General features: G+C 38.2%; 2 protein-coding genes across 5 annotated transcripts in view; one reads left to right on the top strand and one right to left on the bottom strand.

The window, feature by feature from the left end:
- The window catches only part of fam222ba (family with sequence similarity 222 member Ba), a 57,332-nt gene extending 49,147 nt beyond the window's left edge, over window positions 1-8,185 (top strand). For all 3 annotated transcript variants that reach the window (XM_027132954.2, XM_047809534.1, XM_027132955.2), the window contains exon 3: window positions 4,416-8,185. In XM_027132954.2, the coding sequence (XP_026988755.1) occupies window positions 4,416-6,097 (1,682 nt within the window). In that variant the 3' untranslated portion in view covers window positions 6,098-8,185. The remainder of the gene's footprint in view (window positions 1-4,415) is intronic.
- A 4,118-nt stretch (window positions 8,186-12,303) lies between these two features.
- LOC113634183 (transient receptor potential cation channel subfamily V member 1-like) overlaps window positions 12,304-23,323 on the bottom strand; it is a 12,037-nt gene continuing 1,017 nt past the window's right edge. Inside the window, exons 2-16 of one of the 2 annotated variants that reach the window (XM_027132964.2) lie at window positions 20,913-21,129; window positions 19,904-20,055; window positions 19,644-19,796; window positions 18,423-18,560; window positions 17,972-18,264; window positions 16,566-16,742; window positions 16,167-16,322; window positions 15,898-16,020; window positions 15,748-15,818; window positions 15,507-15,672; window positions 15,340-15,406; window positions 14,886-15,244; window positions 14,132-14,247; window positions 13,333-13,430; window positions 12,304-12,852 (exon numbers count right to left, since the gene is read on the bottom strand). In XM_027132964.2, the coding sequence (XP_026988765.2) occupies window positions 12,752-12,852; window positions 13,333-13,430; window positions 14,132-14,247; window positions 14,886-15,244; window positions 15,340-15,406; window positions 15,507-15,672; window positions 15,748-15,818; window positions 15,898-16,020; window positions 16,167-16,322; window positions 16,566-16,742; window positions 17,972-18,264; window positions 18,423-18,560; window positions 19,644-19,796; window positions 19,904-20,055; window positions 20,913-21,097 (2,355 nt within the window). In that variant the 5' untranslated portion in view covers window positions 21,098-21,129 and the 3' untranslated portion in view covers window positions 12,304-12,751. Of the gene's footprint in view, window positions 12,853-13,332; window positions 13,431-14,131; window positions 14,248-14,885; window positions 15,245-15,339; window positions 15,407-15,506; window positions 15,673-15,747; window positions 15,819-15,897; window positions 16,021-16,166; window positions 16,323-16,565; window positions 16,743-17,971; window positions 18,265-18,422; window positions 18,561-19,643; window positions 19,797-19,903; window positions 20,056-20,912; window positions 21,130-23,323 lie in introns of those variants that run through there. The other variant, XR_007139662.1, reaches the window with a different exon arrangement.

Here is a 23,323-nt window from a genome sequence, read left to right as displayed (position 1 = left end):
AAAAAAATATAATTTTTGTAATTCAGTGTTGCTTGTCTTCAATTTCACTTTGAAATTCATACATGCGCTTTTAACACAAGTTTTATTCATTGCTCACAGTAGAAAAATTTCCCAAGAGCGATGCTGCAAGAGGAAAATAGGAAAAGAATTGCATGTGAAGGCAAGTGCTAAAAGAATGACTTAGCGTCAATGCTAAGTGATTAGTGCTGAGTTTGTAGAGAGAGAGAGAGAGAGGCAGAGAGGCATGTATTTGTTTTGTCATTAGCAAAGTGGTTGAATCTCAGCCAGCCAGGTCTCCGCTCATGGTGTCTGCCTGGAGGTTTGCCCCAGAGCATAGATCTGAAAATAGCAATGCACTTTTCACTGGTCAAGCACATCATACAGCTTGAAAATCATCCTCCAGCTCAGAACAGAACTCTATCCTAACTAGCCCTGGGCAAAAAGGCAATACAATCTAGATATTGTAATAATTGCTTAAGATTAGCCAACTCCCTTGTCAGTCATACCAATTCAATTCAGTTTATTTAACAAGGTTAGTGCTTTTTAGAACGGACATTGTCCGGAAGCATCTTTACAGAAATTTAACAAATCAAGATATAAATGTTAAATTGATCCCTAAGGAGCAAGACAGAGGTTTCTGTGGTGACAGTATGAGGAAGAAATCAGACTGAAATGGAAACCCATCCTCATCTCGGTGACACCGGAAAGTGTGATGATAAATAATTTCCCATCTATCACTGTGTACTATATGGTCAAAAAGTGCAATCGTGTTACCAGGAAATTCATTCTACTTTTTAACTCTTTACTGATTGAGACTTGATTGCAAACCTGTTCATGGTGATTGCAGACCGAATGCTATCATAGCAATTGTAGTCCTAAGCCATTGTAGCAAAACTGTTTGTATCAATTGCAGTCCAAAATCATCTTCAAGGTTTCTAAGTGCTACCATCCACAGCAATCTCATATCTTTAGGCTGTCCATGTGTGGCCATCCCCAGAGCAATGGGTGGCCTCCAAGTGAGAACTCCATATAGAAGTAGGGCATCAGGATGGAACCAGGCTGGTGATTTATCCTAAACAAAAGCTGTTAGTTTTACATAATAAGGCACTGCTGGTTTAATTTCTAATACATGTGAGTATTGTAAAATATTTTCTCCCTGTCACCAACATGGTTCTTTACGTTGCCACGAATTAGCTTAATTTGTAAGAACGAGTAAACAAGCTGTCACAAAAAGCTAGACAGCGAACCGCTAATGAATCTCGCAGTGGCCCAAGCTGCAGTACCATATACTCAGCCATTTATTTATCAGTATCTAAATTTGTTAAAATACCATAACTCTTGACTCCATTTTATTCATCATTAAAATGAACAATTATGTCTTGCTCTCTAAGAGGTTCCTGGTAGCTTGTAATCCTGTGTTCTTGGATGTGAAGCTGTTACAAGGTCCTTGTACACACTACCAAGTAACCTCAGTGTTCACAAAAGTCCAGAAAAGCTCATTGTCACCACTATGCATACTTTTTAAATAATACATATTTTTAAACAACATGAAAAATGGAAAGAGAATTATTTCATGCAGAGTGAGCGAAAGCCTTGTAAATGATTGACCCAGGAAACAAAATCGTGCAGTTCTTTCATCATTGTGTGGAATTAATATTAGTCTGGTAGAAAAGTGACCTCGACGTGAATGAGCCTGTGAGTGGCCTTGGTCACCGTGAGAAGCTTGGAGATGAGGGAGCCAGGGGCAAATGGAAATGCATGTAAATGTGGTGTGTGTGTGTGTGTGTGTGTGTGTGTGTGTGTGTGTGTGTGTGTGTGTGTGTGTGTGTGTGTGTGTGTGTGTGTGTGTGTGTGTGTGTGTGTGTGTGTGTGTGTGTGTGTGTGTGTGTGTGTGTGAAGGATCACTAGTTCTGGATCAGAGTGGCTAGGAAGTGCAGGTGGGTGCACATCAGAAGCCCTCACCCATCTATCTCCCTGCTCCCTAATTCTGTCTCTCCTTCCCTTCCTCTCTCTCTCTCTCTCTCTCTCTCTCTCTCTCTCTCTCTCTCTCTCTCTCTCTCTCTCTCTCACTTCGAATGATAAAAGCTTGTTTTATACAAAGACTTCCTTTCAGCTGCCAGACAGCGGCTTCACAGAGAACACTTATCGTCAAATTCTCTCTCTCTCTCTCTCTCTCTCTCTCTCTCTCTCTCTCTCTCTCTCTCTCTCGCTCACATCTTTTATTCCCTCAGTGTCTTTTATATTCTATAGATGCATCATATGTGTCATATCAACTTGAGAAACTAAAATTGTTTTTTTTCCACCCTCTCCTTTGGGATCATAGTACTGTTTATCTAGTAGATCATAAGTAAGTATAGACGGCTTGTGTTTTTATAGAAAAGTACTCTCAATATACAGTGTAGGTGCATGTAGAAGTCCAGACGGCCTGTACAATGTTTATCACCCTTAAATATTATAAATAATCACAGGTTGCCATTAGCAATGGTGTGTTATTATCAAATATAAAAGATGTGGTTATTTTTGCTTAGGATCTATTAATAATATAAGATCTCCAAGCTATTAATGATTACTACAAATGATGACTGATTATGTCGGTTCTCTCTAGGTGAATATCACAGACTTTTGAGCAACCATATAAAACATAAAAATGGCTTAAAGATCTTGTAATATTATTTCTTAGAGGGTACTGTATGTATTACTGGAAATTCCTACTAGTGTAGAATACAAACGATCCACTTATCTTTCAAACATGGGGGGGGGGGGGGGGGGGATTCAGAAAATACTTTGTGCATATTTAACAACCAAAAAACCACCATTTTGAAGTTGAAACTGAAATCGACCAGATGTGTATATAAATGTTGAGCAAAGATGTAATACATCTTTACATTTTTTTTTTAATGGCTATTGCTTTTTTTTTTCATACTAAATGTTTTTGCTATTAAATGAACCGTCTCACATTTTGTTCTCTTTGGCCTTAAGCCTGCTGCACTCATCAAGATATAGTGAGGAGAGCTGATGGGGAGAGAGAATGAACACACTCTAATTAATCAGCTCATTTAGAGCCAAGACCACAGTTATTATAATAACAGGCTCAGCTGTTGTCCTTTTGGAAATGCTGCTGAGAAGCAGTTTGGAGGTGTTAGTAGCCAGGTCAAGTCTTTTACTCGTGCAGTTCAGATAAGCATATAACTGTGGATTTATTGGAGCATACTGTAAGTAAGTCTCAATTTTTATGGTTTTCAGCTAGTTGGGGCATCAAGCGTAATGGGAGCTTCATCCCAATCCTGATACAGACCTGCATAAAATCACCCATGCGGGTATATGTAACATGTCACTTGTGTGAAATGAGTGTACGTGTTCCCTGAAATGGGAAAGTGTTCACAGAGGCTGCTGTGGTCATGCATTGGAATAGCTGTAAATATCTTGCTTTTTAATCTAGCTAGATAGATACAGCTGCAGCAACTGGCTGTCATTATTAAGCTAAAAGCACTCTTAAAGAAGGTAGTAAATATAGCCTGGTGGCTAAACAGTAAACTGCACAAATCTGTCACTAGCAGATAAACATAAATAGCTTTATATCTAGCTTATTAGATAGAGTTAGGGTTGGGGTTAGCTCTCTCACTAGGAAAAATTAGGTGAGTTAAAATAATGTATTGAATAAACCAGTGTCTATCAATGCTGTAGGTAATTATTACCCATGTAAACTAGCTTTCTTAGTTTAACTAGAAAAATAAAACCTTATATGGGTTTCTAGCCCATTTATAGGAGATTATATACATTTTCTTCCAGCCAATGAAGTTGCTGTGATTTGTGGTGATGCCTTACATGCACTTAAAGTTATTTTTCATACACTGTTCTCACACAGAACGGGAATTAGAATGATAAGCATTCATCTACCTCAACCACGCACACACACATTGAAATTAACCTATGCCAGAAGAAGATATTTGCTTTGTAAATGTTAGAACACATTATTAAGTCATTAAGGAGGAGGCTAATGTGCTAAGTTTGCTAAAAACAGAATGTGTATGCTCATCAGAAATTACCTCTACAATGGCCATCACTGTGCTATTGTAATTTCCTCAGGAGAGAATATATATTCATGCATATATTAGATCCATCTCCCTTACAGCATACCAGCTATGATACAGCATTCGTGGGACAGAACGGTTTGCTCAAGTAGCTGCTTGACAGTAGTGTGTTTTGAACAGTGATAGTAACAGAACCACTGTCCAGTGGGTTATAACCGTTTCAGTCCCCTATACTTTGTCCACTGCTTGAAAGGAACCACCATTTTATATGGGTTGGGTTAAATCTTGGAATGGTCATCTGTGTGTGGTGCTAAAAGGATTGGTACTGTGTATTTCTTCTTTCTCTCCATTTTTCTTTATTGTATGTTCTCTCTGTGTCTACAGGGGACACTACACAGAGGATGAGATCAGCCCAGTATCCGACACCTGCGGAGCTGGACGCTTATGCTAAGAAGGTGGCCAACAGCCCGCTGACCATTAAAATTTTTCCTAATAGCGTCAAGGTCCCACAGCGCAACCACGTGCGGCGCACTGTTAACGGATTGGACGCGGGTGGTGCAAGATACAGTCCCTATCCTCCTTCACAGTCTGCGGCCAAGGCCGGCCTCCTGGCCATCGTCAAGGCACCCGTCACCAAAGGCATCATCAAAGACTTCACTGGTACACGTGTTACGATGAGTGCCCCTGGAAGTGGGTATGGCCCAGCACCAAGCACTTTAACTCTTCAGCATGCACCACAACCGCTTCAAAGACCCCCACAACATCAGCAAGGCCTCCCACAACATAGTCAGTGTCTTCAGCCCCTCCAGCAGCAACCGCAACACCAGGGACTTGGGCATCATGCGCCCTCAGCAATGCCCCAGCACCCACAGGGTATGGGAAGGACACAGCCTCTTTCCCACCCTCCTCCTCTTGGTCACCCTGGTCCACAGCCTCCTCCTGCTCTCTTGCTGCAACAACAGCAGCAGCACCTCCAACAGCCTCCTCCAGGCCTCCAGGGTGGCACTAGAAAACTCACAGATGCCGATGCTCCACCCAATGTGACTGTTTCTACCTCAACCATTCCTCTCTCAATGGCTGGTACCTTGCACCAGGGCCGCCAAGCAGATCTGAGCACCATTGTGCACCAGATTAACCAGTTCTGCCAGGCTCGGGCCCAGGGCGCCGGGGCCACATCCATGTGTGAGGGCCAAATCGCTAACCCAAGCCCCATCAGCCGCAATTTGCTCATCAATGCCAGCTCCCGTGTGGCCATGCACAGTGGGCATTCCAGTGCTGTTCCTCCAGGCCTTGGACACTCTTCTTGCACCATTGGAGCACCAGATAAATCAGTAAGCACTGGAGTGCCTCTGCACAACATGGGTGCCATAAACAGGATGGCAGTATATCACAATGATTTGAAGCAGCAGCAGCATCTGCAGCACCAACAGAACCCACAACAGCATCCAATTTGCCACCAACAGCATCAGCAGATGATGTCATGGAACCAGCATCAGCTCGCCCACCTGCAGCATGTATCAGATGGGGCCGGGCACCCTTGCAAAACCGCTCCTCGGGACCCAGGCTTCCCTTGTAAAGGCATGAATTACCCACCTGAGCTGTGTGTAGGGCAACCTTACACCCTCAAACCTCCAATGGATAAGCCAACGCCTTCGCCTCCAGTTGTCAACAATAACACCATGCCACCTGGCACCGTTGCGCACTATGCCAATGGCCAGTACTACCACCAGGTGCCTGTGTGGGGTAGTATTCTCCCAACACCAAACAGCGACAGTTCAGGCTCACAGGAGTTGCCTGCACCCTTCCACGGTCCGTCAGGCAATGGAACGGGTGGTACCAACCCCACCCCTGGGGTGGACTGTGCCCCCACAGGAGGAACGGCACATTATCGGCCGGCAGGAGTGGTAGGGGGAGCCTCAGTGGGGCAGACTAATCTGATGCAAACGGCAGATTACATGGGAGGGGACTTCCAGACGCCCTGCTTCCGAGATCAAAATCTGGGCCTAATGGGGAAGATGCCCAGGCCTCCCCCCATGGCGCATGGCCAGCACCCAGGGTACAGATAAGCTCTGACACAGGCTCCTCTCACCCCCTCGGTCCATTTGTCCAGATAGCCACACAAAACCATCTACTCTGCTCTCTGTCTTAAAATTACTTAATAGAAGGAAAAGCATTACACCAACTCACATTAACAATTCAGACAGCAAACAGAAAGTGATCACTGAAAACTAAAAAAAAAAAAACAACATTAAAAAAGCAGTGTTTTCACACTTGGTTTTCAAAATTTTTTTCCTTTAAATTATTAGTCTTGCAAGTGATCAATTTTTTAAAGGATAAAGCCCATTTTCTTTTGCTATTGGTTTTACTTTTCCCCACATCACTGTGTGATACATTTTCTAGGCATAGAAATAAAGTCTGAAAGATGAAATGATGTCCTTCAAACATCATGAATGGCCAATACCCTTCCTTGAAAAGGGTTTTTGGTTCCATTGTAAGTTGAATAACCTCAATAATGCACTGTTCAGGAAGATTTTTTTTTTTTTAATTTCTGGATCTGGCCTCTCGCCTCCAGATTTCTCACTAAATTGTACAAGACAATATAGATCTTGTTCAGAGGGCTTCATCCTCTTCTCTGCATTTATTTATGAATCTGTGAATGGGATGCTAGTTTGTAATTGACAACATGATTTAGACAGGATAATATATATCAATGAAGTTCTATCAGTCGCATATCAAGCCACTTAGTGTGGCTGGGCTTAAAATGACAGAAGCATAATTTATGTATCAATTACAGTCAAAAGTGCTGTGACAAATCAGGTGGCTTAACTGATGTCTTAACTCATTTAAATTAATGAAGTAGGCAGCATGATTGTGGAGTTCTATTTTCTTAAGAAGTCAATGTGGGCTGAATTAAAAGAAGAAGAAAAAAATATCCTGCAAGAAGATTATTGAGCTTCAAAGGGTGCCACTGTACTTCTCCTTCATTTTTTTTTTTTAAGACATGAAAACGTACTTGAATCCTAGAGAGGGGCTATTCTCTTGTTAGATGGTTTGTAATAAAGTTAGCAGGACTAAACTTACTACTGGAGAAGATTGTGGATCGTTACTAATATCGTTTAGAGACTAACTACAAACCAAATTAAGATTATTTGATCCTACATTTTCTCACGTATCTGTTGAACCGACTTCAGTTTAGGAGTTGCTACTGATGCTCTAATGACATGTGCTTGAATTGACCAAATTGATCACTTGCAAGATCGCTTGTGGGTAAATCAAGGAGGACTTTAAGTAAAAGGTGAAACAGCAGATGAATTATTTTATTGTACACTGGCTAATCTGCTATACTACTGTAACTTTTAAGAAGTGTAATGACTGTGTGAATGTTGGATGGTTTGCGTGGGGATGGATTTAGTGGATGAGCGAGTGTGTGTGTGTGTGTGAGTGTGTGTGTGTGTGTGTGTGTGAGTGTGTGTGTGTGTGTGTGTGTTGGTTGGTTGGTGGATTCACCATCACCCATACTCTGCTTGCCTCCCTCTGGAACAGCCCTTATAAAGCCTTAAGTATTTGGTCCTTGGACTTTCCTTTGAAAACAAGCATGGTTATTATGAAACCTATAATATTGATAATTATGGAAACGACTTCAAAAAGACTATAAAGGAACAGCAATTTTTTCCTTGTTTATTTTTATTAACTAAAGCTTTTGTTGAATAGAAAAGCAATTCCTTAGGATTACTTTGCAACAAAAAGAAAAAAGAATAATATTTTATTGTAATTATGTTTTATAGCTATGTGTAGTTCTGGGCTGTAACAAAAAAAATCTTTTTATTCCAAGTTTCAAAGCTTCAGTTTTGCAATTTGTGACTATTTATAATTATAAACTTGATTTTTTTGTTATTTAATTGTTTTTTTTTGTTTGTTTTTTGGGTTGGATTTTTTTTTCTTTTTCTTTTTTTTCTTTTCTTTTTCTTTTTCTTTTCTTTTCTTTTTTTTTTTTTTGCTATAGCTGTGAAATGAAGAGTCTAGAAGACTTTCTCATATCCGTCACTCTGTGGCTGTTGAGTGAATGAACGAAAACTACAGAGTGTGTGTGGAGAGTTGTGCTACTCTTTTTGTAATATTGTAATAATAAAATAAAGTTCTAATTTATGCTTTGAGATCCACCTTCTCCTTCTTATATTAACTCCATACCCATTTGGGCTCTCGGTGTAGGTTGCACACTTGGTCTGTGTGTGGTCTCTTTGCCCCACACACTTTTGTTTTCTGAAGCCACGTCCCAGACAGCACCTGTGCAGGAAATGTGATTTTGCTTCTAGCCAAATTCTGCACATGGCTTTGAAGTGTACTTTCTTTCTTTCTTTTTTTTTTTTCATATAATACAAGCTGACTTGTGACAACTGATGCACAAAATCCCATGATTCACTGCACTCAAAACAGTCAGAAACGAGGATGATGAAGCTCAGGCGCTGTGTGTGTAAGCAGCTGTGGTTTCTTATTAGTGACACCATAAAAGACATTCCCAGGGATTATGGGGACACTGCTCCGAGTTGGACAGGAAGTTGTCAAAAGTTGAACACTGTAGATGTTAATTCAAAAAGGATTTTGTGTATTTTGAGAATAACGAGGGAGATGTTTCATGCATAATTTATTAACACATCAGTAACGGTTTCTTTACACCTCATTTATGAAATTTCTAATGTTTTTCAGCTCTTGATGAATTCTCATGACACGTACACCTATAAACATCTCCAAGAGCAGAACTTACCCAGACTTTATATTTCCTTATTTTTTGTCATTGGATCTGACTGCTGCTTCATTCTGCTGTTGAGGAAGCAAGCAGTACGTAGCAGCGGTTTGTACAAAAGAAAAAATGACTAAGGTCATGATGTGTTTAAAAACAATACAATAATACGAGTGGATTATTTTCCTATATCAGCATGTCTTGAAGTGTTTTATTTCAGCAATTTGCCAATATTACTTTTTAATTTATAAATGAACAAAAAATGACAGTATATTGTTTTAACAGCTATAAACAGACGTTTCCTCGCCGACTTTACTTTGTTCCCGTGCCCTAATATGTAAAATGTAGGAGAAAATTCTGGTCCTGAAGTGTTTGACAGTTATAAAGAGCTGCCACAGGAGACTCCTTACATACACATTAAATAATCATCAGTCACCATATTGATACTGTAAGTCGTGCTGTTCTAGAAAATTAATCAACACCTTCTGAACAGATAGGTTTGAGATTTCAAGTGTTGTGGTATAATGTGGTGCTCAAACCAAATATTCCCAAAAATATCATGTTATTCAAGAGTCCCCCCCCCCTTCCTTTCTCTCTTCCTCTCTCTCTTCCTCTCTCTCTCTCCCCCTTTCTCACTCTCTCACTTTCTCTCCCTCTTTTTTGCTCTCTCTCCCTCATTCTCTCTCACTTTCTTTCTCTCTCTCTCTCTCTCTCTCTCTCTCTCTCTCTCTCTCTCTCTCTCTCTTCCTCATTTTCTCTCCCCCTCTCTTTCTCTTTCTCTCTCCCTCCCTGTTTCTCTCTCTCTCTCTCTCTCTCTCTCTCTCTCTCTCTCTCTCTCTTTCTCTCTCTATCCCCCCTTACCCCAGCAGGCTACTTTTAGTCTTGCTGCCTCATGCACCACGACAGCTGGCGTACAAATGGATGAACTGCGTCGATTTGAGTCAATAGGGCCGTAAATCAAAGGCTCATGGCAGCAGGAAATAGCGCAGACTGGGGCAGCTCAGAAAAAGTCCAGGTCGGGGCATATTAGAGTCGTCTGAAGCGAATGGAAATGGGAATTGCATGAAAAGGGCACAGCAGGACAGCCGGGTGAGGCTCAGTGTGAATAATATCGACGAGGAATATTATTCACACCCAAATTTGTGTAAAAGTCAATTACGTTTATGCAAAAGGAAGAGCAAGAGATAAAAAAACAACAACCAGATCGAGCGAAACAGCAGGTAAGAAAAACAACCCAGTCATGAGAGAATTGCATTGCAGAAACACAGGTGCATTTAATGCATTGCTCTCTATTCCTCCTTCCTATTTCTGAAAAATGGTTAAAAAAATAAATAAATCAAATCCACTTTTACAACAAGGTTCATATGGATAACTTTATTATAATGACTTATTTTAACAATATTGCACTTTGACTGAAAAACAATGAAATCTAGTCATCAATAGAAACATTCTCTTTCATTAGAAAGGGAAAATAAATCTGCAGTGATTTTAAACACTAACTTCAATGAACATGATGTGGTTATCGCATATGTTACTCTGCATGTATAGATCATGCACGAATTAAAAGGAAACCAGGGTTAAACTTGGCATTTACACAAACATCTGTGTGTGTGTGTGTGTGTGTTACGTTACAGTGAATAGTAACAACATGCTTTTAGAAAAACTAGTCTGAAAAAGCTGCCAGCTGCCAGAACAGCTGGTCAAGCTGGTGGCCATGTTTGGCAGCTGTTAAGTCATTTTTTATAAGTTGCTTATTATTGTCTAAATCGATCAATAAAAGTTTATTCTAATCACACCGTTGTTATTTATTATTTATTTTATTAATTTTTTGGCCATTAATTAGAGTTTGTTAAGAATAATTAAGGCAAAAAATACACAATTTACAAAATGTTAAAAAAACATACTGTATAAAAGATTTTCTGAGCTCAATTTTGTCTTTCATTTTAACAAATAATTGCATCAATATGAGTAAAAAATAGACAAATTCATATTTAAATATAACTTAATATTTCTAAACTCATTTCCATTTTTTGCTCTAGATGGGCGTTTTATATATCTTATATGTGATTTATTTATTTATTTATTTATTTATTTATTTATTTATTGTTTTGATGAATTTAAGTATTATATCACAGCAGACAAAGACAAATTTACAAACACCCAATTGAGTTGTGTCCATTAAATGAATTGCAAGCAGTAGATACACTATACCACTAGAGGGCAGCAAAACCAAGCAAGACTTCTATTAACTTCCTGGTGCACAGCAAGGCCATTCACTATATAGATTAATCATCAGAATCGATTATGAATCTGTGCAATATATATTGAAAAAAGAAAACACAGCAAACACATATCCAACATCTCATGTGGTTGTGTACTTTCTATCAGTATCATTGTGTTGATTGAGTCTATAATATTTGCATAGTGTGGTTAAGAACAGCATTTGGTTTTTGTACAGAAACTGACATTACATAGTTTGATTAAGTTAGGATTATTTAAGTAGCATACTAATCATTAAAAACACAAATGAAGGCAACCCTGACATTTAACTTGAAACGTGTATCTTTAGGTTAACAAAAAAAACCCACCTTCAACTCAACTTTACTTTTCTCCCTCATAAATAATTTCAGATGAATATGCCGTTTTAAAAATATCAACAACTATACACACCAACTAATACTACTAATACACTCATGTTGTGTGGGTTTTATGACCGGCTCTTATATTTCATGCAGTAAAACTTCCCTGTCATGTATGCCTGCCACAATAATTCGTATTTTTTGAAGTTTCTCCGCTCCTCTGTTGCGAAAAGGATGTGGCAGAAGTTCTGCACAACACACTTTTCCACACTTTGCCAAGCCTGAGCTCTCAAATGGTCCAGTGCTGCATCCCGTAAAACATGCTTCTTGTTACCAATTCCACCATCTTCATGGTACTTTCTTTTTTCATGGTACTTTTTTATTAAAGGTTATAACCTTTACTAATACCAATGCTAGTTCCCAATGTACACAACATTTATTTTTAAATACCTAGAACTTGGATTTAATTCACACAATGAAATGTAAACATACGTCTATTTACCAATTCCATCATCTCCATGGTACTTCAGTACATTTACATTTCATTGTTTGAATTAAAACCAATTCCTAGGTATTTAAAAAAGGTTGTGTACATTGGGAATTAGCATTGGTATCATTAAAGGTTATAACCTTTAATCAACCCTTTAAGATAATTATCTAGTAACACATGCTATCTGTTCTGTATTTGGTTACTAGGTAGCTAGCTATAAAGTTAAGCAATTTGCAAACCTGGATACAATTACATACATTTTCCTCCGGGTACTCCGGTTTCCTCCCCGGGTCCAAAGACATGCATGCTAGGTTGATTGGCATCTCTGGGAAATTGTCAGTAGTGTGTGAGTGTGTGAGTACATGAGAGTATGTGTGTGTGTGTGTGTGTGTGTGTGTGTGTGTGTGTGTGTGTGTGTGTGTGTGTGTGTGTGTGTGTGTGTGTGTGTGTGTGTGTGTGCCCTGCGATGGGTTGTGCACTCCATCCAGGGTGTATCCTGCCTTGATGCCCAATGACGCCTGAGATAGGCACAGGCTCCCCGTGACCTGAGAAGTCGGATAAGCGGTAGAAAATGAATGAATTTTTGACGCCCCATTACAGCCAAAGATCTTGGATTAGAGTGCAACTTTTGTGCAATGAAATAATTCGACATTGATTATAAAAGGGAAAGACTCCTGTTTGACTGGTTGGTTTACTGGTTGGAGATTAATTATAAACTGGACATGATGTGGGAGCTGCTGGTTGCTGAGCTCTATATGTGATATATAGAAAAGGTGTCAGAAATGTAATTATAGGATAACTAATAACTAATAGTAATAAATAATAATAAATGATTACCTAACCAATTTAAAGCACACCAGAAAAAAAAATTTGAATCAGGGCTCAAAGATAATTTTCACAACTCCCAGTTTTGTTACACAGGGGTGGTTGCCAGTGGTTGTCTCTCCTGCCCTGACAAACGTGTGTTGGTTTTCCGTCGGCTAATTTCACGTAGGAACCCACGCTGGCTGGGTTCTGGAGAAAGAGAGATCACATCATATGCATCAAATCATGTAGCTCTTACACGCATTTAAGGATTAACCCTAGAAAATGTCAAGATACTAACAGGCACATCTTTTAAAACTTATGACATTCAGTCCCCACCATAGAGATTTTTTTTCAAACCTAAAAAAAAAAAAAATTGTGGAAGTATTGTATAGAGATATTTTTATATACAGATTTTTACTGTTAAAAAAAGCTTGAGTTCTGCTGTGCTGTTTTATCTCTGTATCTGAGTTATTGGAGAGGTGTGAATTATTTGCCCAGCAGGGGCCCAAACTCCACCCATTTTAGTCACAATACATTACACACTGAAAGACAATAGTGTCCTGACTAATCTTATATCATACATGCGGTTGGGCAAAAAAAATATTTGTTTATACTGGCTGAAAATATCGGCTGAGATTTTTTTTTTAACGCCAGTGTAATGGGAAAATCTGGGTTAATTATGATTACCTCTTTGTCCTGGTAACATTACTGTATTGCATTCTCCAGGATCCTCACTTATGATACCCAGGTTGTGGTTCCATTTTTTCCAGTTGACTTCTTCCACTCTGCAAAATGCATACATGTACATAAGCAATTAGTCGGTGATAATCAGGTTAACAAAATATTATATTATATTTGGAGATGATGTGTTTAATCAAAGGGGTCAGGTGACTGTTCAAAGTGACATCATTCTTCACCCGAAAGAATCATACACATTTAAAACTCAGGTTTTCACCCTCAGCTCACAGAGTCTCTCCTTGCCTCTGTCAACTCTGGGATCTAACCCAACATCTGGGATCTAACCCAACATCTGGGATCTAACCCAGCATCTGATTTCTGTAAAAGTGTCTTCGTGATGGTGTTTATTGTAAAAAGTGTTATTCAGATGAAGCTGAATTGAAATGAAAGGTAAATGAATTAAAAGTAGTCAAATTCAAACTTGAGTGTGGGTTAAAAAAGTATCATTCCTCGAAGAAACTACAAGACTTGGACTATTTCATGACCTGACCACATTAATTTTTTTTTGGATTTGTATATTTTTTCACATGAGTCATTTTCCTGCATTGGGAACAAATGACATGAACAAATGACATTTACCTTTTTTTAAACATTGATGTGTGTGTACCCATTATTTCAGGTAACATTACAGTACATTGAACTGATAAACCGTCCTCTAAATTGTTCCAGAAGTGCAACACCATGTCACTTCTCCACCTTCCATTCAAACTATCTATACATCTATAGCTACAAAGAATGTTTCTTTAACCTGAGGCACCACCGCCAGTCCTCCTCTTTTTTGCCCAGGTTCTTCTTCACTCCTGAGCGCAACTTCGTCTTCAGACAACATGTGTATCTCTCCAGATCTAGGATGGTAATGGCACGCTGGGAGAACACACATTTACTGTTAGGTCACTGGATAAAAATTGTACCATGTTATAATTTGCACATTTGGGTCCAATAATGAGGTGACAGTGACGTTTTATGTGAACTATACATAATACCCAACATTTATCTTCATCAAGCTTGGCATCATTAATCCAAACGATTTTATGCAATAATAAGAAATGTTTTTTTTTTAAAGGCAAACAATTTATCATTGTTGGAAACAAAAATCATGAACATTAGCTTGCACATGTGCAAGAAGAGACATAAGGTTGGATATTTAAAAAACAAAAAAACTAGAATCTTAAAATATCACATATTATCCATCCATTTTGTGAACCGCTTATCCTACACAGGGACACAAGAACCTGGGGCTAAGGATGGGGACACCCTGGAGAGGATGCAAACACATATTTGCACCCATAATTACACACTACAAACATAATGCCAATCAGCCTACACAGCATGAATATCCAGAGGAAACCACTGAAGCACAAGGTGAACAAGTGAAACTGAGCACATTCAGGGTGGAGGTGGGAATCAAACCTCTAATTATTGTCCAATTTCATATAATAATTTACACTTGCTTTTACATTTTATCAGTTTGAAAAGAATTCCAGTGGACACTGTATATATACCTGTAGTTTCCAGATATTGGTGCTTTCCTTGGACATCTTTTCCACAGTCTTGCTCATCAGAGCAATCAACATGTTCAGCAGCAGAATGTACGTAAGCACAATGTAGGTTATGAGCAGCACATAAAATATATGTTTATACTCGTACTGTTCTGTGAACTCCAGGTCGCCCATCCCGATGGTGAATTTAAACAGCTCCAGCGTGGTGAAGGCGATGGTTTTAAAGGAGGGTTTTTTGCAGTTGTTGAAACCTTCTTTATACAATGACTGTCCCTCCGCTTGGTCTCCCTCGAGTGCACTTGCTTGATTCCGATCTTGTGATTCAGTTACCTCCGAGTCATTATTGAGGAGCGTGACCACGGCTGTTTGGAGAGCAACAGAAATGTAACCCCTTAGCCTTAGAGTGTATGATGACATTTTTTGTGGAGCAGAGAATGACAGTTGCATAAAATAGTACCTGCTGAAAATCCAAAGAGGAAGACCATGTAGACGAAGAGGAAGCGCAAAATGTCACTAAGGATCATCTAATAAACAAAAGGAGTGGAAATATGAAATCCTCAATATTTAAGATATAGACATAGCCACAGTCAAATGTTTTACTCAGGGTGTGTTAACTTCAGTTACCCTCTGAATCATAACACTGTAGATGCCCATGTGTCGAGTTCCTCTGGAGTAGTAGAGCAGATTGACCCAGCACAGAGCCAAACTGAGCACCAGGAAGGCAAGATACTCTCTCATCCGACCGACATACAGTCCCATACAAATCATAAAGAGCACAGCCTGAAATAAACTACAGCACCAGAAGACATGTATGTGACATATATATTGTGTGTAAGTATATTTTTAAAAAAGTATGAGCACTCACAATAGCAGCTCAGAATAGCCATCTACCAGCAGTGTTTTCAGACTTGGACGCTTTCTCTTTATGTCCATCAGCTACAAAGAAAGCATCATTACACTCATGTTAGACCAATTAAAGTTTAGAATTTTTTTAAACAAAGTAAATGATACGCACCACAGTGAGTAAGAAGTAGATTGATCCGATAGCCATGATGATCTGTCCGGCGATCATTAAGTTGTCTTCAAGATTGTTTTCCCATGTTTTATTAGGACTAAGCATCCTGGCTTTAGGTTTAGGCTAATTTGACAAAAAAGTAGACATCAGACAAGTTAATTGTGAGCATTATTATTATTATTATTATTATTATTATTATTATTATTATTATTATTATTATTATTATTATTATTATTATTAGACAAAATCATGCTGTAGCCTTGACTGACATCTCCTTCTTCACGGTGATAAGAAACAATTGTGAAGATGAAGAGATAAATGACATAAACAATAAACTTGAACAGGAATATCCGGTGAGCAAATCTGTTCCATTTGTCATCCAGGAGATTATTAAGCGGCTCAATTTGGAGCATCTCAAGACGATTCTGGAAGAAAAGACCACAGCATCAGCAACTCTGTTCAGGAAACCTGGAAGTTTGCACATAAATCTCTTTTCTTATTCTAACTGTAATTGAATTACTGTAAGTATAATGAGTTATCAGCTAGTTATCAGCTTCATATATCAGGAGGCGTACATAAATAATGCAAATGTACAGTCAGTGCACACTGAAGAGAAGTCAAGCGTATCAGCTTATTAGTCAAGTTTCTACAGAGTATATTTCACTTACAGGTATTTCTGAACCATAAACAACAATCTCCAGGACAGAGTTTGGCTCATAGGTGTCTATAGACTTCAGGTCATATAGAGAAGCATACACTGGGCCATATGCCCACTCTGTGAACTTTCGGGACAGATGCCTGCACTCTTCTTGGTGGAACTCACGATGAAGTATGTGTTCAAACAGCTGAAGGAAAAAAAATAAAAAAGATAGATATAATATGTTTAATTGACTTTGACTGTGGCATGCTGGTGCCAGATAGGTTGGTTTAAGGATTTTTAGAACATTTACTGTACATTTACAATTATGGCATTTGGCAAGCGCACTTATTCAGAGTGGCAAAGTGTTTTGAATCAGCCTAAAACTCTGTTAGGAGGAATTACAGCACTGATTTGCTGGTATTTTCATGTACAACAGTCACTACATGATTTCAATCAGTGCACAGAAGTTCGAGCCCTTTATTGAGAGATGTCAGGATAATGTACAGACTTCTTTAAACTGATAGAAAAGTGTACAGTAACTCAAATAACAACACTTTCCAATTGTGGTGGCAGAAAAGCATCTCAGAGCATGCTACATGTCATACATTGAGGCAGATGGGCTGCAACAGCAGAATTCACACATCCATTTCCACTCTTGGAGATTCATTGAAACTAAAAAAAAAAAAAGGCCAGAACATTTTTCGATTTTTCCCCTGCTCAGTTTTGTGAGTACCTTTACCTGAGTCTTGGCCTTGGATAATCTCATACGGATGCTGTAGATTTGTACCTAAGAAGCACTGCTGTAATTGTAAAGATTCTTGTTCAGAACATGCTCTTACTGAAAATCCTTTTTACACACTACAAAGCCTACTGTTTGCTCTTCCTTTGTTCTTCTTTGTTCTTGATTTAAATTGTTAAGCTACAACTAACATTCCATATGAAAACACTGTGGGAACACAAGTTGGAGTGAAGATTTAGTAATAAAGCATAAATGATTCTGGGATACATGTGTAACTGCTGCCTTTTGTGTACTAAACCTAAAAAAGGGAGTGTCTACAGTCATGTGCAATTGTCACACTGCCATTGTACATAATATTTTCCGGCCCTTTTTGCAGATGAAATTCTAGGAAAACATCACAAGACTGAATGGAATGAATAAGCCATTTGAAATCAGGAAGCACCAATATAAATATAGAATTGTTCAAGACTTCTAAAAGGAATCAGTGTTCCTCAAACCAGATTTAAATTCCCCCTATCTTCACCACATACTCTTTTCCGGCTGAAAATGTGGATACCCATAGGCTTTAAAAATCTCTGCACAATTAAACTGCAGAAACTCCACATTCAATGTGTTTTGTATCACACTTTACCCGGGAAGTTTGTTTGGGTCACTCATTATTTAGTAGCTTTAGTACCTTTCATGTACACTCTTACCCCAATCTTTCCTAACTTCGCAGCCAGCTTGATGGATGTAAGTCCCTGATTGTTCTCAATGTCCTCCAGCCTCTCCTGTTGTTTGTGATTCTTAGCAGCGTCTTTGGTAAGAATGTAGTCGTACATGGAAATGATGAAGTCTGTATTTACAGGGCTGTTATCAGCCACCATCACAAGAGCATGGAGAACCGTGTTGCCCAGAGTGTCTTTACACCTCATGTCTGCTTTTATCATCAGCAGATCCACTATGTCTTTCTGATTAGTACATGCTGCCAGAGAAAGCGGAAGCTCCCCTGTGGAAAAGGGTTTGGAATTTATTAATGAACATTTATTAATGGAGTGCTGTATATTATTGATTAAGCTACAAAGGTATAATCTATGATCATCTATGCTCTTATACAGAATTATTTTTTATCATTTATATCATTTATCAATTATTATCATCTCTTACCAAAGTAGAAGCATGTTTCACTAAGTGGCTGGAAGAACGTCCCACAGGCCTTTGCATGGACATCTGCCCCTTTCTGAATCAGCAGCTCAGCAAAGCGTTTGTTTCTCCTCTCAATGGCGATATGAAGAGCTGTCTGTCCTGCACCAATCACACAAAAACAACACTATAAGTATAAATCAATCACACAACAGCTACCCACCTGGGGAAACTAGATATAACATTTTCTTCTTTCAACACACGTTGTCAGTCACCACAACCACCCGCCCATATTCTATACTGAGAAACTAATAGATAAGAAGCCACTATTGGCTCATAATTCTCGAAAGAAATAATAAGGGGGCAGAAAAGCTCTTGAAAAATTTATTGGGAGATTTTAGAGGTGTGCAAAAAAGCATTATTGGTCTTGGAAGCTGTGTGGGGAATATGGCATTACTCACTCAGAACAGAGCAAAACTAGCTCTTGGAATGTTGGACTGTAAAGGATAAACATTCTGGTGCAAGACTGAATTCTGGTTAATGTAACGTTAAATGTAAAAATGTGTTCTAGAGATGTTTTTTAGATGGTTCAAAATTTCTAGTAATGTCAGAACTAAATGTACAGCAAAGGAACGTTTTAACTACATGACCTTCCTTATTACAGTGTAATGGGTTCATTTGTTGAAAGCAGAGTGGAAGAACCTGACTGTGACATACATTTTTGGCATTAATTAGAGATGCATTCGATATTTGAGGAATCTGAGAAACCTTCATCCTTGTGATTGAATGGAAAGAAACCCCACAGCACTATTCCAACATTAATGGACAGAGTTCTCAAGAGAGTAAAGATAGTTATAGCAGCAAGAGGGACGAATGTACATATACTCATCTCATGCCTATCTAAAATGAATTTGCACTGATAAGCCTACTATATCTATGCACTTTATGGATATACAATTACAATTACAGGTGGACAGGTGAGCGAGGGAACCCTGGCTGTACAAAGAACTGCCATAAGGCCATTAGATATTTTTCAGGTGTTGGAAATGTCTCAGCACAGATAAGTCACATATTATATAAAATAGTGTACTTATAGGGACAATAGGTTTCTTAGTCAAATTTGTTAATGCATATATAACAAATATATATATATATATATATATATATATATATATATATATATATATATATATATATATATATATATATATATATATATAATATAACAAATTAAAATATTCATACCTTCATAATAGCCATCTGTATATGATGCATTCACTAACTTATCCAGATGTCCCATTCTCTCTGCGATACCCAGCAAGTGCTCCACTGTTGCGTTATCTCCATTTCTCAAATTTAGCAGAGCTTTCATCAGGGCTGTCTTGCCGTTGGGCCGATCTGAGGGACATGTGACATAATAATCCTCCTGCTACTATATTTCTCATCTATAATTAAGTGTACTGATTTGGTTTACTGGTATACAGTGTTTTACATGTAGTTCTTACATTCACTGCTTGTCAGCTTCTTGTTTGTTTTACGCAGGTAGTCCTCCAGGCCCTCCAGCCTAGTGACATCACCACTGGACACGGCATCGAAAAGCCTCTTAATGTCAAACCTATCACGCTGACTTGGTTCGGCTTTTATCCCTTGAATTTCGCTGCAGAGAGAACGAACATAACCCTTACATGAACGTGTTCACTCATTTATGGTTATGTTGATGAGCCACATCTGATGATCTAAGTACATATTTAGTTGGAAGAATAGGAAGAATTTACAGTAACAAGAACAATTGTTAAGCAGCCTAGATATCCAATAAGCTCTTAAAAATTTTGAAACATGAATACAAGATTGTACTATCTTGTGATATTATACAATTAATGAAGTGTTCCATAAAATGTCTATAAATCAGGCAGCCAACTCAGTAGTGTTTTCACTGTTACAGTACTCAGAGACAGTGTTTATTACATATTTGCACTGTGCTAAACCAGTATTTTCCTCTTTCTTCATTTAGATATTTTCCCTCTGCATATTAGACAGTTTTCAACTCAATTGTACTAACCAGTGTTATGTCTTTACCACCTATATTTGTCAGAATATAGGTGGTAAAGACATAACACTGGTTTGGGAAGGCAATTTTTTTTGCCTTCCCAAATTTTGGCAAATCTTTCATTGGACATGTCCCTCTATTCTCCAGAGTCAGGCCTCACAATGTTGACATTGTGATGACTTCTATCCAATCCTAGTACAAGAGGTAGTAATAATTGTAGCAGAAGATGTGGAATTTGACAGAACACTAGCTGTGAAAGTAACAAGAGCTTCTTTTAACTGTCCTCTTTTAAGTATATTGGTGGACTTTGGTCCATATACATCATCATCTGTGAATTTATCAGTGTGTCAATGCCTCTTTTAGGTTGGCCTCAGTGGCAATCCAGCATAGAAACCATGTTACACTTTATAATTGTTTCTTTAATTGCACATGATGTAGGTACGTTATAAATTCTGACTTCGACTCACTCAAAAAAGTTCGGGTTGACTCGGATTTGGCATGGAAAATCAACATGATCCTCTGGGAGGTCAGTGTCCATTGGCACTTTGTCCTTTCCACATGCTTGACGATCCTTCTTGGCTGCTTTGGCCTTAGCCTTCTCCTGACTCGTCCTATCATCTGTCTCCAAAGAAAAGGTTTCCACAATATCCATGCTTGTTGTTCCTTGTTCCTTTGTGCCCAATTCTGAGTAAAGAAATATAAAAGCTAATCATACAATATTTCATATTTATTTATTTCACTCTCTTTTTGTCAGATTAGTTTAAAGAATCTGAATATATTATATATATAGGATCTTTGGATCTTTGAGTCTTGTTGGGAAGATTTTTTCCCCTAAGTATAATAAATGTTAGAGTGAAAGAAGAAGCTTTTCCCATAGTTAAATAGAAACTGTTAAGTAGTAAGCAAATGAGCAAAAAAAAAGAGAGAAATATGCAGATTTTTTTTTTTACGATATCTTAGTCACGTTTTGCCACAACCCATGTTTACACAAATCCAACTCATAAATTCAACGTATGTCACAGAATATGCTTAGTTGCTTTTGATGATCTGACATTTTACTTTTCCATTAAATATCATAAAGATGATCTTTGGTTCTTTCCTATATCAAACCCTACAGCAAGTTCTTTTTAGAACAACCATTAAATCAGCAATATGTGCCTTCAGAAGACGTTTATAAAGAGTGGAACTACTTACTGATGAGACCTTTTAAAGTTGTTGTTATTATGAGGTGTGAATACAGTGTACACTCAGTGACCCAGCAGCTGCGTGTATTACCCACAGCTATAAGTATTACCTATAATTTGCATAGCTTTTAATACTGAGAAATAACAACTGGTTTATAAATGTTTATATTGTGAAGAAAAATGTTAGCTATGTTATCTGAAACATACAGTATAAACAGAGGATAATGCTGTCTAGCTTAGCTGAGTTAACTTCTAAAAAGCCTGTCAGTTAGCATGATTTAGCCTAGGCTATAAACAACAAAACAAACAAAAAGAGACAACTGGATAAGTGCTACAGTAAATATGTTTTAGCAGAAGGTGGAAAAGTTTAATTAGCAAGATTTAGCTAGAACTGAGTAAGATTCCTTTCTTCTTCAGGCTTGGCTAGCAAGATACCATTATCTTTCATACATTCAGGCACCAAAGTACAAAAAACTTTGACACGCATGAACTGATTAATCAGCTCCTAGCTAGCTAGCTATTTTTTCCAACACATTTATTGGTTTTCATGTTTCATTGAGTAATGCTTGTTGTCATCATGCTTATTGCTGATTATTATGATATATTTATTATTTCTGAAATTTATCAGTCATAAACTTTAAAGCAATATTAATCTGAAGGAGATTGAAGTAGTGAAACAGTTTGATAACATCCTGCTTTAAATTAAACCTTAGCTGTGAAAAGATGTAGTCTCAATGTCGGTTGTCCAAAAATACTTACATTTTCTTGGTAACTCTTATTTTATACATAAATTCTTGATCTGTGTTATTAAGGCTGGCCTACTCATGCACCATATTTAATAATTTTGACTGTTAAAAGTTTTGTGTACATGTATCCTGTAACATCTCTGTATCATTCTTTTAACATTCATTAGAAGAAGAAGAAGAAGAAGAAGAAGAAGAAGAAGAAGAAGAAGAAGAAGAAGAAGAAGAAACCTCAGTCATAATGTTAATGCTAACTAAATATATTTCCCAATAACAAAGAGGAAGCCAAATCCTGTGATACAATTGGACAAGCAGAAAGCACATGAGAAAAAGGAGAAGTGCCAGTATGGTTTTAGGACTGTCTGGAATTTGTATCATATGAATGAATTCTGTTCCACAGCAACAGTTCACATGAGTGATGCGCGGGTTGCGGGCTTTTTTAAAAGGGTTCCGCTTTTATGAAATTATTGGCCCACCCCAGCCCGCCCCGCAGTAAAGTGACAATTTCTTTACCCGTCCCAACCTTATGAGATGACCCACACATCACTAGTTCACATGATACAAAATTAGAGGAACATGATTTTCAAGAATGTCTTTCCATTCAATGGAACTAAAAGGCACAAACTTTTCCCAACATGACAGTGTCCCCGTGCACAAAGCTAGCTCCAGGAAGACATGGTTTGTCAGGGTTGGTTTGGAAGAACTCACTCAACCCACTTAAGTGAATCTTTTAAATGAACTGATACACTCAATGATCTATGAGCATATGATCTCACTAATGTACTTGTAGCTGAATGAACACAAATCCGCACAGCCATACTCCAAGATCTAATGGAAAACATTTCCAGAAAAGTGGAGATTACTATAACAGCAAATCACTCAAACATCTCACATAGTTTGAGATGAGGTTTGGTGACCATTAAGGCCATAAAATAAGCATGTGATTTCCAT

The sequence above is a fragment of the Tachysurus fulvidraco genome, chromosome 26 (genome assembly GCF_022655615.1).
Source record: "Tachysurus fulvidraco isolate hzauxx_2018 chromosome 26, HZAU_PFXX_2.0, whole genome shotgun sequence".
In the NCBI taxonomy this organism is placed as follows: Eukaryota; Metazoa; Chordata; class Actinopteri; order Siluriformes; family Bagridae; genus Tachysurus; species Tachysurus fulvidraco.
The sequence above is the reverse complement of the archived record's forward strand: the minus strand, read 5'-3'. Positions and strand labels throughout refer to the sequence as shown.